Here is a 19,207-nt window from a genome sequence, read left to right as displayed (position 1 = left end):
AGTATAATGTATGTGAGCCATGTATCTACAAGCACAGACAAAATGGGTGTTCTCGACATGTCCCCTTTAAGTTGGCAGTTTTTTAACCACTTGGGGGCATTAATAATGAGTGATAAGTCAACATTAAAGTCACTTATTAAGTTGACAAGCATATACAAATGTTGCATTCATTGCTCAAATGTACACCTGCTAACACCTAACCATGTCTGTCTGTAGTGACCAGTGTTTTTTTTTAGTTTATTTAAAGCTGAATACAGGTGCAAACAAAATCTAAACGCACACATGCACTAATATCTGAAAATAAATGTTTATGTTGATGCTAAAGAGAATAGGTATTATTCATTTCACGTCTCGACCACTAGATGGTAATATTGACCCAGCTGTTTTTGCACCCTGCAGGTCTTCCTTCATTATTTTACTCCTGGGTAACACAATGGATATGATTACATTCCTGTTAGTGAAGCAACCCATCAGCCAGCACACTTTATTTGATTAAGTAGTAAACAGCAGCAGTTGTTAGTACTATTCAGTAAATATAGTAGTAGTAGTTGTAGTACTTGTGCACTAAAGCAGTGCCATGTGTATGTGTGTACAGTACACGTGTGTATACATCATCATGGACTAAAGCAGTAAAGTATTGCAAGTTGCTGCAAACATATCTTGCCTTTGAAAAGATATTGAATTCAAAGAAAGACTGATACTGTCTTCTTTAGTCCCTGCAGGTATCTCTTCTGTGTGTGTCTGCATGAGATGCTTCACAAGATCATTTAAAACAACCACAAATTGCCTCAAACATGCACAGTTCCCGAAAACTAACTGAATCGAGGAAATCCAATCATCCCGTTACCCACAGACACACACTCACACACTTCCCTCCTCTTTAATGTCTGGCCTGTCTGTCCAAACAAGATCAAGTGCAGCCTGATCACAGATCTAAACAGCAGCAGCCTGCACCGTTTGATTTGCAACCTCGACATGTGGTGTTGATTTGGGGAAGGAAAGGATTAAATGGATGGGAGAACAGTTGTCAGAATGAGTAGACCAGTGTGTCTGTTGCAAAAGAATATCAGACGCGATGTGGAGGGAAATGGACAAACTTCACATTTACAACAGACTCAGAGGGACTCACCCTGAGCCTCCAGGAGTAAAACCAGTGAGATGTATAATTAAAAGTAAATCGTGCATGTCTTTCTGTAGTTATCAAACACTACTTGTCAGTTTTTTGGAAAAACTTACATACAATAATGTCATTTGTTTGCTTCTTTCATTACATCATACCAGCATTGAAGCTTTGTATTGAAACTCCCCTCTTCAGCAGGTGTGTTGCACAGTCAGGTCAAGTTTTCTCCTGATCCCATACATCATGCACTCAAGCATGAAATAATCATTCCTGCTCGGTTGCCCCCCCCGGAGCTGTTGTTCCTTGACTGCAATGAGGCCTTTGTCCAATTTAAAGAATTATTCAAAGTAATAAATCGCGTTTTGTCCAATCCAAAATGCTCCTGCAGGCCATGTGGGAACAATTATTCTCCGGTGTAATCTCTGGACCACATCCTGTCTGAGTGGTGGCCTATAGAGGAGTGTGTGTCTGACTGTGTTTAATACAAATCAGGACTTTATTAAGAATAACACAGAAGTAAATCAGCTTAGGTTTTTTATTGCTCATGAATTGCTATCATGACACACGTAAAAAATTAGGATGAATATGAGGATGATAATGAGCCGTCTGTACTATGAAAGTAGGCCTAGATGTAATGGGCACCAGAGTAGGGATAAACCGTATCCAGGACTAATTTGTTTTGATTCCTGACTCAAATCATGAACTGTTTGATCATCCCTGTTTCAGCTGGGATTTGTATTATTTTTGTTGTTACTGTGACTACGGTTAGATGCAACAAATACATATATCTTCATATGTCAACACTCAGACTGATTCACACATACTGATACACTGAGCCTGCTCCATCTTTCTCTTCCTCTCTCTCTCATCCATGTGCTCTCCTATCTGAGGGAAAATGTAAACGATGGTCAGAATCATTATTTCAGCCCATCCTGTTTTTCTGTCCGCTAACCAAGACAAACCATGCTGCTGCTGCCAACATTAACATAAAAAACCCACCCTGATCTGGTTCGCTATAGTCAACATTATGCAGGAAAGCAGCTCTGAGAGCTGCAACGTTGCATTAACAATGAGCATGACCAAACAAAAACATGAAGATAGAAAAAGAGAAGTATTTAAATAAATCGTGTTACTCTCTTATGTTGTTAAAATATAAGTTAATTCCTATCCTTATAAAAAGCAGTTTTGGTATATGACCTTGTACAGTCAGATACAAAAAACTACAATTTATAGTTCATGACAACTGAAAATATCCTAATGAAGGCTATTAGATGTGAATGAAAGCTTTGCAAAATGTCTAGAAAATTGATCTTGTGCTAGGAATTTGTTATGATTGAATACTGAAAACAAAATATATATGATGTGATTAATAATGGCAACTTTCTACTAACTAAGACAACATTCCAAAGTGTATTTTACGAATGTAGATCTTAATTGAACATTGTTGATGATTTGTCAGTTTTAAAAAAAGGAATAGCCTACTTCAGATTTGACTTGTTTTATTATTATTATTATTATTATTATTATTATTATTATTAATAAATATCCAGCTTCCTGGAAAAGAGTGAGAGCTAAAAGGCAAACTAGCTTTTTGGCTGCAAGTAGAAATAAACGAGGCCTTGAGCTGATTTACACACTGCCTGTAACGTCACAAGTCATGTGATTAACGGGGAGTTTCAGCGAATCCGGAGTCTGTCCGTGTTTTACACCAGCCAATGAGCGTCTGCAATTCATTGTTTGCGGAAGTTGTGAAGCCAGTATCCGCGCTGCAGGTTTGGACTAAATGTTTTGCTAAAAGTGTTTCTTTAAGCGTCACAAAATGTACACACCACCTTTCGAGAGATGTCATTTGCCAATGAGGACACATTAAACTTAGAGAACAGAAATGACACAGTGAGAACTTACGTTTTGATTCCACGTGTAGCCCTCGTGGGTCAACCTTCGTCGCAGACTCAACTGTGCTAAATAACTTTGATTTCGGCCTTTATCACATCATCTAAACCTTGGTTGGTCGCTTGTGTTACTGCCCAAGTGCTTGCTCTGCGGGCTCAGAGGTGGACATGAACCCCCCGAAGAGGCTCCGGCCCACAGGAGATGAGGAAGAAACACCGACAAGCGGGAAGGAGGAGGGGGGAGCAGTGGATGTGGTAGGTGATAGGTGATAAACCTGCAATTTCAAATAAACAGCTAACATTGATTTTCTGAGCTAAAAGACAATATACAGCACGCTGGCAGGTTTTTGGAGTATGTGGCCAGAATGAAATTGGGGTAATTGAAATTGGGCGACGTTACATTGCTCCTATTATTGAATTGAAATAGAAATAGAGAAACCATAAGAAAGTAGAAACAAGTAAGTAGAAATATGTGCATTATACAACGATGAAGAAAAAAATTAAATATGAAAGTTTGGAATCTATTCATTGATGCTTTCATCATGCGTAACTTGACTGTTTTGTCGTGTTTTCAGAGTATTGTCATGCCAATGTACAATGCATCCTGTTGGCTGGATGAATGTCTGCAGGCCATATTACATCAAGACTACACTGGCACCATGGAGCTGTCTGTCTTTGATGACGCAAGCACTGTATGTTTATTTTTGTATGCATATAAACACACAGATCTAATTTGTCACAAAATATGAGACCCCAGTTGAAGTTTAAACTCTGTGTGTTTCCTTTAGGATGACTCCAGGACAGTGGTGGAGGGCTGGAAGGAGAGGCTGGAGGAGAGGGGCGTCTCCGTGGTGATCTCCGGCCACAACTCATCCCAACCCAGAGGAGGTCAGTGGACTTTAGGTGGTTGATCAGTATCAATTCCCATGTCTGATTGAGTCAGTCGCTGACATCAGTAGAACATTTTCTATGAGAAGCCAGGGAAGATGTAAGAGTTTATGTAAGATCTGCAAAACTCAAAGTCCATTTACCAGCATTCAACCACAGGGTTGCCAACTTTGGGTACCTGGCTGGAGTGAGATTTTGATATCATGGGTTTAATTACACATATGCGCACGAAATGACTGCTATCGTGTCAGCAGCGGGACCTTAGCATATATATAGGATATATATACAAATACACAATAATGGACACAGATTATAAAGTGAACACTTTCATTCACTAATGAAAGTCAAACATGTTTGTTTCCACTGTTTTATTGTGTGCCTGTCGCGATAAGCAATTAATTGACTTATCGTACGATAAATAAAAATGAACTCGATAATTTTTCTGACCTCGATAAATTGCCATTTACATGAGGATGTGACTAGCAGTTTGAAAGGATGTACTTGAATTATTATTATATATTATCATTATGTCAGTGGTCTAAAATGGTCATACAACGGTGCCGACAATATTATCGTTTATCGCAATCATTTCCGGGAAAATGTATCCAACAAAATTAATTATCGTGAGAGGCCTATACATGAAACACACACACACACAAACAAATCTACAGACTTACTCCAAACTGCCAAATATATTAATTAACACACTCTCACTCTCATATACTCTTTGACTCTATTTTGGCCTAGTAGAACAATAACCAGCAGACTTTTACTTTGTTATAATTTCTACTGGATCTTAGATCTGCGCATGCGCAATACGGGTCGGCAGTTGCGGCTCCAGAGTATTTTTGTTGGGTAATCTATGGTAGGGCTAACCCATACAGTGGTGGGGCTCAAGTCAGTATTTGCAATGTAATTACATACACGCTCCCCCCGACAGTGAAACGCCATGCGTGAGGTTTAGATTATTTCCCTGTCTCAATCAAAATTGAACTGTATGAAATAAAAAGGCACATTTGTCTTGTAGTAAATAAAAAGGGCGACCTGGAGCCAATCCTGCAATTTCCCCACAGGTGAAAGAGTTGACATGCTGAAAACCCAACCCCTGCAGGGGGGTCTGGGGGGATTTTTTGAAATACTAACATAAAATACACATTCTGGTACTCTCTTGAGAAGAAAAATAAATACATCTATTACTACACGACATATTTAAAAAAAATGAATGCCATTTTAGTTTTGTGTTACTTTGTTCTGAAAGCTGAACCTGCTGCTCCTCTCAGAGAAGAGGGAAGAGGCTGTGTGAATTACTTTACATTGTGGATAAGGGTGGATAGCCCCCATTGTTCTGTGTGTCAAAATGAAAGACAGCCCACACACCTATCAATCATCAAACCGTGTGGTCTTATTTCATTACGTGTTGATTTCTATCAACACGTAATGTTGTATCGATATATAGAGATGTACTACCGCAAAAGTATTCTCTGTCGGGACTTCCTGTAACAACACCACGCCGTTATCGTGATTTTGATTGGCCAGAAGACATTATCAAAGATGTTCTATTGAGAAGACTATCACTACGTGACAAAAGTTTTCAAAACCGTTTCTAGTCTTCGGTATTCTTGTTTTTGGCGTGAGAATAGTTTGGGCAGCGTGAGAGCGTGAGATTGAGAGTGAAAGCGTGTGTCACACGCCAGATGCGTGAGAGTTGGCAACCCTGTTCAACCATCATGTTTCATGATGTTCTACTTCATAGAGATCCTACACAATTTACCTCTGAATTGTAGTGGAGTAGAAATACTAAGTAGCAACACATTGAAATAATCAAGTAAAGTACAAGTATCTCAAAATTGTACTTAAGTACAGTACTTGAGTAAATGTGCTTAGTTACTTTACACCACTGGTCACTGGATCAGGAAGATTGGGGTATTCTTTCACAAACCAAACTGAGAAGTTCCATATTTAGTTTAAATACATTATACTTTCTTTTGATATACTTCTTTTAACCACTGTGACACACTGTCGATGCTTATGACTGGTCAGCTTATACCTCAGCATTTTCTGGTTTGGCACATTCAAACAGAGCCATGTTTAATAGTTAAACATGGTAATTTCTTACACATGGCAAAATGGAAATTGTTAGAAGACAAAGAAAAGCAAACACACATTAACATACACTGTTCTTTTGTCTTTCAGTGGGATATGCGAAGAACAAGGCAGTGTCTCAGAGCTGTGGGCAATACTTGTGCTTTCAGGATGCGGTGAGTGTGTGTGTGTGTGTGTGTGACAAAGTATGGTTCACTTCACTGTCCAGATGTCTTTAATAACACATACAGTACAGTAGTGTGTCAAAACTAATAAGATCATATTGTTTTGCCCAAATATATACGCTGTACATTGAGCCGTTTACACACAGACCTCAGTGACTGTTTGGCAGACCTGTCAGAGAGCATGACTAATGAGCGGAGAGCACCGTTTCATTATGTGTGTTTTATGTATTGATGTTTATACAGTATGATTGTCTTTCTTTGAAACAGTATTTTATGGTCACTGATCTGAAGGCTGTATTGTTAGATCAACAAATCAATGGCCAAACATCAGAATGTGTGATCTCTGTTTAGATCTATTTCTTAACAGCTTGTATCATACAGATTATCAAATGCCCTTTCATTTTAATAAAATAAAAATATCCAAAGACAATAAGATTGCTTTCTCAGAAAACTCCTATGGGCTCTCTTGTATTTGTTTCATTCTACTTTTTGACACTGTTAATATACTGGTTTTCCTTAAACAACTTAAAATCAAACAGTTACCTTATACCTCCATTTATATAATATCTTTCATCAGCATTTTTTCTTTGCACGGAAATATCAAGGAAATATTGTTGAAATACATGTCTCTGTTTCCATTATCTATTTTATTATTTCTGGTTTTGGTACCATATGCATATTGGGATTCTTATTGTACTGTACTAAGCTAATTTGAACTCCCTTTTAGCGTCTCTATCTAGCTACAAAGCTAGCCAGTAGCTATTACTGGTCTGTTCTATCAAGGCTGGGCTTTAAGACAAAAATCTCGTATCCCTATATAGTTTGATCCATATCTCGATAACGCTATATATTACAATATAGCATGATTGCTAGATAAAACAATAAATTAGTCAATAAATAAATAAGTGTATATAAATAGCCCGTGGTTATTTAAAGCCTTTTTTGTACTGAGCATGTTCTGATTTATTTTTGCAATATGAACATAATAGTACATTTTATTTGGTATATGCTTGTTCACATCAAACCAGACAACACAATTGCTTATCAAAATATTCTAATATAGGATATCAATTCCTTTTGAAGATGAAAAATATCAAATTGAGAAATTACCAATCTTAAGATATGTGTTCAAGCGTGTGTGATCTTAAAAGAAAAACACCTAAAAGTATTGATAAAGTATACAATCATAGAGTGCACATACCGTCCGTACTGCTGAGTAAAAGCCAAACTAGACGGGTATGATTTTTTCATAAAGTAACCTAGTGTGTACTTTTTTCACATGCTGAATAATCAGAATAATGTAAACGCGGTTTGTGTTTGAATTCATTTGTTGTTTTACTCCAGGATGATGTTATGCTTCCCCAAAGAGTTGGTCTGCAGCATGACGCCTCTGTCCTCCACCCACACTCTGTAAGTCCTCCCTCAAGTATTTGCTTACTCACTTCCCCCCCCCCCCCCCCCCCCCCCCCCCCTTTCTCCATTTCTTTTCTCCTCACTTCTCTCCCTTCCCCTTCCCTTTCTCTCTCCCTCTGATCCTCTGACCAATCCCTCCCAAAAATATATGTGTTGTTGGCCTGCGTGTGGGTGTGTGTGTGTGAATCCCTGCAGTTGGCATCCAGCACAGTGCGAGTATCCGGTGTTGATGCTTTCTGTGGCCCGCCAGGTCAGAGGTCAAAGGTTGTGTGTGTGAGGGAAGTGAGGGAGACAGCATGGAGACAGCAGGCTTGCTGCCCTGCACAAACAACATGCCTATTTCTGTTATGGCTGCAATATTTTATAGTTCTTGTACGATAATATGTTGTTTTTTTTTCCAGCTTTGTATAAAATACTTCTTTATGTAAACCCCTCTTTACTTTTTATTGATCTCTCTTCTGAGATGTGGCCGGTTTGTCTCGAAAAGGGAACAAGTGATGCAGTTCAGATACATGATGCAACAAAACTAAAGACTGTTTTCATGTTGCTTACTTTGCCATTTCTTTTCTTGATTATTCAGTTAATTCTTTGGCCTACAAAAAATAAGAAAACTGTGCATCATAAATTGCCATAGCCAAGAGTGACATTTGAAAGAGGTCATATGTTGTAAGGAAACTATCCAATACCATAAACAAATAGAAATTGTTGTCATAAGACAAAGAAAATGTGCAAAAGTTTCCATTCGCAAAGTGAAAGATCACATCATTTTGCTTGATGAATGATTGAAATATTTGATTGCTTAGTCCATTAATTATTTAATCTTCATACAAATGTTCTTAAAATCTGAACAACAATTCAAACCACGATGTGTCTGTGTGGTTGTTAGTCTGTTGAAACTTAAATGTACCTTTTATTCTCTTGTTACTTTTTCAAAATTGCTGAAATTAGTTTCAATGTGTCCTTATCAGAAAAGTTTTTATGTTTGTATGTTAGCTGATTGGCTGTCAAGTTCAGAGGGTCCCTGAGGGCTCTACGGAGCGATACACCCGCTGGATCAACATGATCTCTCAGGATCAGCTCCTCACACAGGTAAATACCCGCAGCATGTTGTTCGGGCACTACTTTGCCTCTGAATGTGTGTGTATGTGAGAGGTCATGTGCCAGGCATCAACCAGGTCAGATAGAAACAGGATACGTACCTGCCGCTGCTGTTTCCACGGAAATGTGGCGGTGGACTAGACCGAGGACACAGCTCCACTCTTGACCTCTCAGTCCGTCCCGCTCCCATCGGAGGAAACCGCTCACACCGCCTGCTGAGGGGGTCAGTAGTGGAAACTGCTTGTGGTGGAAAAGATAATTTTGCAGAAATAAGTGCTGCAGGCTTATTTCAGTTTCAACTGCTGACATGTTGTGCTCATTGTACTGCACCACTGTGTCAAGGTTGCTACATAATAACATCTTTAGAGACTTTTTTTTATAAGCTCATAATTTGCTTCTGCACTCTGCCCCATTCTATTTCATAAGAAATAGTTTTATGTCTTAAAGGTCCCCTATTATACTGTTTTTCATCAATATATTAGAGTTCTCAGTTATATACAAAACATGTCTCTGAAGTGTTTGGCTTGAAATACCAAACAGATCATGCATTGTAGCATCCCTGTTTCAAAAGTGCTGATTCTCTGTCTGTTACTTTAGATGAAAATAAGGAGCCACTCCCCATGCTCCTCTGAGAGATATTTGGTTAAAAAGAACACAATTGTGCTCTAGGAGGAGATTCAGGTGATAAGGTGGGCGGGTGTTACCTTGGTTGGTGATTGGCTAATGGTTACACAAGCCAAAAAAACATTGTGACATCATAAAGTGGCCAAAATCTGATCAGCTCATTGTCAGACAGGTTTTTATATAAATGGATCAGGACAAAAAGAGAAGGGGTCTTTTTTCCGGAAATGTTCAGAATCTCTTTACACAGATGGGACACATGTTGATGTATAAAATACATGAAAAGGGGATTTTGCATAATAGGTGACCTATAAAAAATGACGGCTGTTCCTCCAGAGCAGGTGGAGCCAGAGCTCTGTTGTGGCTGTGGCAGATGGTGAAATGCAAAGGATGGAAACGATTTGAATGGTCAGGAGCCAAGTTTCATAGCCAAGTCATGGAAAGCTTTATGACTCGCCTAATCGCACTCATCTGGAAAGAATGGAAACGTGACCCAGCATAAGCAAACCCAGCTGATAGCACGACCCCACACTGGCACGGTGTTTGCCTGCTAACTGGAGACTATAATAATATACGGTATTTGGACTGTCGGGCCACAATGCATTTGGTAACACTTGTGTTGACATTATACACATAAGCGAACCCAGCTATTACCTGGCAGGGCATTGGCTAATGAAAGGAACATGTTGCTGTTTTTTAACTGGCTGTTTATCATTATAATGTGGGTTTTAAATGCTAATTTATCATGTTAAACTTCCCTTTATGTTGCCAGCTTCCACAACTTTCTACCCATTGCCAACAAAAGTCTGCCAGATGAAGCGCATGCCTGCTTTTAGAGCTTTGGTTTGAACTACAAATTGTGCTTCTGCAGTTTTTGTGTGCTCGGCTACTTAAATGGGTATTGCTGGAATATAATATTTGGGGCTTCTCACTATGTATGCCAACGTATTCAGTGTGGAGGGATTATGGTGTATGGAGGAAGACGAGGACACCCCAGCAGAGAGTCAAGCCCAGCGAGCTGGAGAGGATAGTGGTGCAGCACGCACAATGCATGCTGGATATTGTAGGTTTTCTGCTAAATTGATTACCACAGCCCTTTTTCTTTGTTTAATCTGGTCCTCTAGCATCGATTTAAAAAATACATGTGCCTTTAAACTGCTTTGACAGATCAGTTTTATTTATCTGTTCAGCTGTGGAATAGTTATTTTAAGGTGCTATTCAATTAAAAACTTTACCACTTTTATAATTAATTATTTGACTTTCACCATAACATAAGAAGGGACATTAACCACTAAATGATACATGATGAGACCCTTTATTTACGTAGAGATGGAACTCTACTGTTGCTGTCTGAACAAAACACACCGTCACCAAGGATACAACAGAACCTGGACACACACACACACACACACACACACACACACACACACAGAGAGAGAGAGAGAGTCTGCATAACTCCTTAGCAGGCATTCCTGGATATTTATGTGATATTAAGTTTCATGGAGCATGAGAATGAGATCATGCATTGATTCTGCAGGCTTGAAGCAGCTCCTCACATGTTCTCCTTTCTTCACTCTATCTGCCTTTACTCCCAGTTTCTGGGTGAGGAAACAGAATCTAGCTCTCTGAGTTAAACCAGAGATTTTATCTGAGTGTGGCTCGTTTAACCTGATCCAGAGGTGGAACCTGAGTGTTCATCTGTAGGACATTAGTAATGGTTATCACAACCCTCCCCTACCCCTCTGACTTCTGACACTGACTCACATCTACTCTCTCTCTCTCTCTCTCTCTCTCTCTCTCTCTCTCTCTCTCTCTCTCTCTCTCTCTCTCTCTCTCTCTCTCTCTCTCTCTCTCTCTCTCTCTCTGTGTGTCCCCTGGTTTCCCAGAACTCATTCGTATTGAGTCTTGAGTTTGGCCACAGCTTACATCTGCAAAATGTTGCAATGTTACAACAGAAGGGAGAGGAGTTGTACACACACACACTCTTTCTAGATTCTGTCCAGCTGTTTGACTGGCTGAATCCAGATGTTTTCCCCCATTTTCTTCATCTGTGTTTCATTTAACTTTTGCAATTGTCTTCAACTTTAACCAAGAACACTCATAGTGACATAGCTGGAGCAAGAAACATCTCAACCTGGAATGACCCTCGGATTCAAAACGCAACAAAACTACAAACACACACACATGCAGAGGAAAGGAGGTACAAGTAGGGGTGAGGGTCTGGAGAGAGGGGTATGCAGAACTGGAATGGTGAGAAGAGGGGGAAATATAGATAGGGTCATGTGGTCCTGGTGTAGTCGGGTTAGAGGAGAAACGGGCCCAAACAAAGTCTTTAGTATAAGATCATGTGCCAGAGGATGGAGGTGTGTGTCCTTCCAGGAAGGTGTGAGACATGCTGCTGCACTCCAACCTGTTTTGTTTGCAGTCTTGCAGAGTCTTTCTGCAATGTACTGTTTGTTCAAAAACAAATGTGAAATTTCCCAGAGCCGTCTGTCTGCCAAACCCTGGTCAGATTCTAGCTTATATAATGTTATGTTTTCTAAACACGAAACAAAGTTATTTTATTTATAAAGTGGAGCTGACACTAAATTCTGTTTCCTGCTCGGTGTGTTGAGAGACAATCTGCAGGTTGTGGTTGTATTTATATATCATGATAACTCTTGCAGGATTTGATTATTCAAGCCTGAGTTCAGACTTGTTTTAATGTTCACATTTAACACTATATTTATATGAATTGATATCAATATTTAAAAAAAGTATACTTATACTCCCAGCTAATACTACCGTTTGTATCCAGGTGCATTGATCCATGCTTACATTTCCCTTTTTCTCACCTCTAAGACCTTATTTAAGCATATCAGTTTTTTCTTCCACTGTGTACTTGTGCAAAATTTGCTGTAGAATCACATATTTACTTTTATTCAATTTCAGATTAGTTTCGTATTTTGGAAAATCCATCTTATTTGTTTTCTGTTACTCATCCCCTCTATTAGGCGCGTTCACACCGGAGTACTTTTACCCGTACTTTTCCCGTTTAGTTCCGTTAGCGCCTGGAATTTTGCGTTCACACCAAAAAGAGTACTAATGGCGCAGTTCCAACAACTCTGGGGACTTCCGGCCGGGAACTTCGGGTGGCAGTATACGCCGTGAAGTGGTTTGCGGCCTGCCTGTAAACCCAAAGCAGAAGAAGAAGAAGTGACGTCAGCGGCTTCATTTGCGTAATCTTCCCTCAGGGAACTTATTCCGGTGTGAACCTTTATATATACAGTCTATGGTGTGAACGCAATCTGTACTTAGTTCCATGGGGGCACTAAGTGCTGGGCACTAAGTACGGCAAAGTACTTGGTGTGAAAGCGGCTAAAGGCTTCAATTTTCATGGGAGAGAAAAATAAGTCCTTAAAAGTGTTTGTTCACAGTGACCAGTATGTACACTTGCAGTGTGTCCAGAACACAAGAGATTTTTGCTATGTTAAAGTCTGAATTTGTGTTTCAGGTGTACACCTCTCATGGGCCAACAGTTGTCATGCCGACGTGGTTCTGCTCGAGGAACTGGTACCTGAAGGTTGGACCGTTTGATGAGGGGGGCATGGTGAGAGTTCACCCAAAGTGTCCTTGACCCTCCTCACTGTGTGTGTGTTTCACACTCTCACTTCCTCCTCCCCAGGGAGTCCCGGAGGACTTGATCTTCTTCTACCAGAGTCTTCGTCAGGGAGGGGGCATGGCCAGGGTCGACCAGTGCCTGCTGGTGTACCGTTACCACGAGAAGGCCACCACACACTCTGTAACAGAGTCAGTATCACCCACACTCCCTTTCCCCTGCTCAGCTACACACACACACACACACACACACACACACACACACACACACACACACACACACACACTTGGACACCGTGTTGATCCTCCACATACTCACAGCTGCCCGCTGGCATCCAAGAATTTCTCAGGACTCAAAACTCCTCCACACAAATATTCACAGGCACATAGAAGCATGTTTTTGTAATCTTGAGATTTTCAGAATGTTTTTGGAATTCCCGAAACTTTCCCAGCATATCAGGAATTTAGGAATTTTAACCAGTTTTCTCACTGTGGAATGTCGGGCATCTTCCTTAGGGAATCAGATCTTTTCATTAACTACCATGTTTGTCATGGTGAGTGTGTGCGTGTGTGTTTGTGTGTGTGTCTGGAGAATGCTGTTGCCTGTGCTTCAGCAAGGCCATGTAGTGTCTGCAGGTGCGTGTGAATGCCTCAAATGGTAAAACACCAAAGAAGAAGGTCATTCCTTCCACGCCTCCATCCCTTTCATCCCCTCCTTCCTTTCCTCCTTCCTTCCTTCCTGCTTACTTCCTTTCTCTTCTTCGTCTGTCAACTTCTCGTATATCTTCCCCTGTTGACGCACGTCTTCACCCATCATCTTCCTCTCTGTCTTCATCTATCATCTGTCTATTTACGGACACCTATTTTAAGCCGTGCCTTGCCTACTTTCCACTCTCCCCTAATTCTTGTCACCCATTCCCCTCCACCGAGTGCCTACTTCCTCTTTGGTCAAAAGAAACCCTCACCTTCTTTCTGTCTATCAAACATGCACACACACACACACACACATCATGTGATAATAAAAGCTCTTTCCGTGAGGTGAGAAGTGTGTTTTTAAAAGGTTAAGATGGTTCAAAAGAGGAACTGAGATGAGAGGCTTCTTAACACAGAAAGGCTTTGTTTATAAATGAGAGTGTGTACCCATCCCCTTGTGTGTTAGAGTGCACGAAAGTGTGTCTGCTTTTTGATCTGCAGGGTATTAGTGGGATGAAGGTTTCAGTATGTGTATACACATACAGTTTATAGTCAATCTCTGCCATGTTACTGCCATGTCTCGGAATCAACGCAAATGAACAGAAAAGCGATCTGCGGACCACCCGCGCTCCCCGATGGCGGTGGGTTTGTTTGTCATATGAGGCCCACTGTTAGACCCAGTAAGACGCTCACTTCAGAAGATGAGAGCAGAGCACGTCCTGTGAATGTGTCCATATAATTACTCAACATCAGTTTGTGTGCGTGTGGGTAGTTGTGTGTTTGTGTGGGTGTGAGGCACGTGCACAGCTGTGTAAATCAGTCAAAGTGCAAAGCAACAGGAAAACAAGCTAATTTAAAACAGACACATTCTTTCCATCTACCAAAAGAAATCAAACTGCTGTTTATGAGTCATAGTTTAATGTAATGCAGTGCATGCTTCAAGGAAATCGATTTTAAGAGGTGATAATGATTTGATACAGAAAGCAGGTTTCGGATTTGATACCTTTACTTGTATTGTGGTTATAGCTTTCTTTTAGCTGTGAATACATTGTATTATTTAAAGTAGTTGCTGAGTTGGGGGAACTTGGCTTATTCGCCAAAGAGAAGTCAAATGAATCAGATCATCAGATAGGATGCAAAGAACAACCACTGATGAATGACTATTGACAGTTCGACTAGAAATATATATTTTTTTGGGTTCACTATCTCTACCAATTGCTTGTCTTACCTGATTTAGCTAAACATCATTTTTCATAATATAATCTGGGTATTAGTGCATGCGGTATACCTTTATAAGAGAACATGTAGTAAATCTGTCAGTGTTTCCCTTTTCAGCGAAATTCAACAGTCTTTTCTTAGTTTTAAAGACACCATCTCATCTTTTCATAATGTAGCATTAAGCTAATGAGCTACCTGCTTCTCCATCCATCCCTTAATCCTTCACTCTTCACCGCTGTTTCCAGGGAAACCATTTGGAATCTGCGAGTGGACTTCCTACAGGAGAGAGTTCTCAGCCAATGGGAGAGCTTCACCATATGGAACGCTGGGAAACAGGGCCGGAAGCTGTACCGAAGCCTAAGCCCGACCAATCAAAAGAAGGTATGCAACCTCTGGCTATGCAGATTTATGTGAAACATTATAATAGTTACTTTTAGTTAGCTCTATTATTCTTCCTACTGTATGTAGTGGAAAAAGTCTGACGTGATGTGAGAGTGCGTCAGCTTTCAAGCTAAAAATATTCTGCTTTACTCATAAGGTGAAGGCTTTCTGTGATGTCGATGAGAACAAGATCCAGAAAGGTTTTTACACATATGAGGACTCTGAGGTGAGATCAGCTACTGTTGATTCTAAGTACAAGGTCTGTTTTTTTTGTAAGCACGACAAATTATAAGATTTGATTCAAATGAATGATCATCCAACAACTTTATTGCAGTGGTTTAGATTATTATGAAGATGTGAAAAACACTAATTTTTGGTTTTCTGTGTCTTTCTTTTGATCTCATCCAGCAAAGACCCAAGCCAAAAGTCCCAGTTCTGCACTACAAAGATGCCTCGGCCCCCTTCATTATCTGTGTAAAACTGGTGAGCAGAAAGCGTGTTTGTGTGTTGTATGTTTGCTGTTTCTGCCTGTCCCTCAGGTCTGTAATCTGAGTTAACGACATAATGATCATGGGCGTGTGCCCGGCACAGGACATAACACACACACACACACACACACACACACACACACACACACACACACACACACACACACACACACACACACACACACACACACACACACACACACACTGGGGGCAGTCAGGAAATGGGTAGAGACAGCAGCCTGGCCTTTGATCACATGGCACTTATACAAACAACTGATGACTTTGTCACCGTTCATATTTGTACATGTTGTGGTCCCAAATCCTGCCAATATCTGTAGCTAGCTTTACCACACACACACACACACACACACACACACACACACACACACACACACACACACACACACACACACACACACACACACACACACACACACACACACACACACACACACACACACACACACACACACACACACACACACACACACACACACACACACACACACACACACACACACACACACACACACACACACACACACACACACACATTCTGCTGTTCTGTCAGCCAAATCCCTAATTGCCTATTTATCACCTAGCCAGATTCAGACGTCAAATCTAGAGTGACCCCACCTACGGGGGCTACTAATTGCTCAATTATGGGAATTGGGAGAAGTAATCATAGGCAGAAGAAAAAGAGACCTGGACTCCTTCATTCTCCCTCTCCTATGACACACACACATACACACATACACATACATGCACCCACTCACCATGACAAACATGATGGTTCATGAAAAGAACACCTGGACTCAATCAAACTATTTTTTTATATCCAGATGTTAAATAACTATAATTAACAAATATACAATTCATTTTAGCTTTTAACATTTCTCATGGTTAAATTACTGTTGGTGACTCTCGAAGTCTTTAGCCTGTACATAACCTTTAACTTGTATTCAGTGCAGTTAAAATACTGAAGATAACAAGGACCTTCATCAAAGAGATAAAGCATGGAAGAGTTAAAGAGCGAACAATCCTATAATAGCTTTGTGTGGATTTGTTTCACCTTCTACCATGTTTTATGTTTCTGTTCCTTCATCGTAGGACATGACAGGAGGCGTTCTGGAGGAAAACCTCAACTCCTTGCAGCTAAAGGAAGGAACTGATTACTACCATTTCAACTGACAGCTCAGAGTGATGGAGACGTGAAGAGGAGCCCTGCGGCTTTAGAAGAGGAATGCACACAGACTGAGGGATAGACAGGTGATAAGAAAGGAGTGAACCAAACACTGGCACAATAACTCTACCAAGACTAGGGAAAGAGTACGTTTTAATGTATGTTTTAAGCGTTAAAAGATTATTTCTATGTGTGGAAATTGGTGTGAAAATGTAAAAGTGCAAAGTTGACGCAACCGCTGATGAAAACAAAACAGTTTTATCCCAGCCCTGTTTCCTCCACCACAATAGTGAGATAGCTATCTTTGTTAGATGAGAACACTCTCTCATTTCTGTTCATTAAATATGAGGTTACAGCCAGGAGAAGCAAGACTGGAAACAGTGCACCAAAGCACGCTACTGCCACATTACACACGCTAAGGCACGACATGAGACCTTTCTTTTCCATATTCTAATTAGGAAAAGTTCTTTATAGTACTTTTTTGTGTGCAGTGCATACCACTGGTTGCTCAGAGGGAACTTACAAAACTGCGACATCCTGCTCTAACCCGCTATTCTTGATTAGCCAAGTGATTTTTCTAAATTACAAGACCAAGATTTAAAAAAATAACACAGGCTAAATCCTGTCATGTTCAGAATTCTGCAGCTGTTCCTCTGTTGGGTTTGGGATGAAAGAATGGAGTATTGTGCGCTGTGCTGCGTTGAAGAGGATGTTACGCTAACGTCACTATGACAGTCAGGTAAGACTCCCACCTACATTGACAGAGTACTATCCACAGTGGAAAACGATATAGAAAAAAACATCATCTACCAAAAGGGGTTGAGTCGTGTTGAGTTTAGCTGAACCATGCAGGAGAAATTAGGAATATTTAACACATCATATCACGTTTATCCTGTTTTAACGTACACATTTTTGTAAGAATCAAACAAACTTTGTGCTAAACTACGCTAACCATCCAGCCTGTGGCTTCATTCTGCTCAACAGATTAGATTGAAAGAAGTGAGAACAGGGAAGAAGTAAGTATGTTTATTTATGTTTATTTCCCCCAAATACCAAACTATTTCATAAAAAAACTTGAACTTTGGTTTTCATGCCAAAAGAAGGATCTGTTTCTCATGCCAGAGGATATTACTGTTGCCGATGTTGTAGGAATAAAATGTATCTATGTTTTCTAACCCTGTGTGCCCGGAGATTGGTATTTGCCAACCTGTACGCTTGAACTAGTGTTGAAGTTAGAGGAAGCCATGTGAATCAGCACCATCACAGAAGGTTTAACTTATAAAGGGCGGGATGTTTTATGACCGGAATCACTCCGATTTCTCAATAGCCTTCGCTGATGCAACCATGCAAAATCAGATGCACGCACACAGCTGCTGCAAATGTACAAACATGGATACTGCATGTATTTGTTTTTCTTTCCCGGGGTCTCTTATGAAATCTGAAGAACAATAACCTCTTTAAGAGAGCACAGTTCAGATACATAAACACGCATAAAAAGTTTATTTTACCTCACAGAGTGTGGAGTTTTTCCGCCCAAAGGTAAACAGACCTTTTCCCACAAAATCGCCCCCAATGTTTCCTGGGTCAGAGACGTGGTCTGCCTTACTGTAAATGTGGCCGCAGCAGTTTGCAAGGAGGCAACAGTGGCAGAAAAAAGGGTCTTCGACTCTGCTAAACTTTTATTTTCAAAAGTTTGTTTGTTATATACTGAACATACAGTTACACAGTGTGCCGTATTAGAGGTTAGGCTCGGAGTCATTGTGTTTGATAAACTGCGGCGGGACTGTTTGGACCTGATCCAGCCTTTGGGGGGGGGGGGGGGGGGGGGGAGAACCCGAGAACCCGAGAACCCGAGAACCCGAGAACCCGAGGCCTCTGCCACTGCCACCCCCGGTACAGTGCAGTGTTGGGGCTGAGAAAAATATCACATCCACTTAGCACTCGGTCTCCATTTAGACCCCTCTTCCCTCTCTGTTTGTGCACACAAACACTAAAACAGGAAGGTGTCTTCCACAGAGATGGGATTCTTTACAGTAGAGCCGCAAGTAATGATGACGTCATTCGTCTGATGATTAGTTTCTCGATTCATTGTTTACTCTACAACAATTTTAAGAAATAGTAAATGCCGTTAAATTTTTCCAAAACCCAAGCTGACATTTTTCTTAAAGCTTAATTTATCTTACCAACAGTCTAAAACTAAAGGAGTTTTAGTTTAATGTCACACAACACTAATGAACTGCATGATTTTGCTTAATAAATGGCTTAAAACAAACTGAACAAAATGATCTGCAATATGCCTTAAAAAAGGACCTCAACAATAGAGTTATGTGGAATCATTTTCTGTTTTA

General features: G+C 40.4%; 1 protein-coding gene across 2 annotated transcripts; it reads left to right on the top strand.

The window, feature by feature from the left end:
* Positions 1-2,873: 2,873 nt before the first annotated feature.
* Positions 2,874-18,494, top strand: b3gntl1 (UDP-GlcNAc:betaGal beta-1,3-N-acetylglucosaminyltransferase-like 1). 2 transcript variants are annotated; one of them, XR_004555106.1, is made up of 13 exons: positions 2,874-3,267; positions 3,588-3,704; positions 3,801-3,900; positions 6,094-6,158; positions 7,512-7,577; positions 8,574-8,669; positions 12,793-12,888; positions 12,964-13,088; positions 15,053-15,188; positions 15,346-15,414; positions 15,597-15,671; positions 16,787-16,945; positions 17,495-18,494. XR_004555106.1 is itself a non-coding variant. In XM_034120358.1 (12 exons), the coding sequence occupies exons 1-12, from the start codon at positions 3,181-3,183 to the stop codon at positions 16,865-16,867; spliced, it is 1,113 nt and encodes a 370-aa protein (XP_033976249.1). In that variant the 5' UTR covers positions 2,874-3,180; the 3' UTR covers positions 16,868-18,494. The 2 variants fall into 2 exon arrangements, 1 of the variants encoding a protein (XP_033976249.1); XM_034120358.1 differs by having other exon boundaries at positions 16,787-18,494.
* Positions 18,495-19,207: the final 713 nt, after the last annotated feature.

The sequence above is a fragment of the Trematomus bernacchii genome, unplaced genomic scaffold, assembly GCF_902827165.1.
Source record: "Trematomus bernacchii unplaced genomic scaffold, fTreBer1.1, whole genome shotgun sequence".
Classification (NCBI taxonomy): Eukaryota; Metazoa; Chordata; class Actinopteri; order Perciformes; family Nototheniidae; genus Trematomus; species Trematomus bernacchii.
Note: the sequence above shows the minus strand (reverse complement) of the source record. Positions and strands in the feature narration are given on the sequence as shown.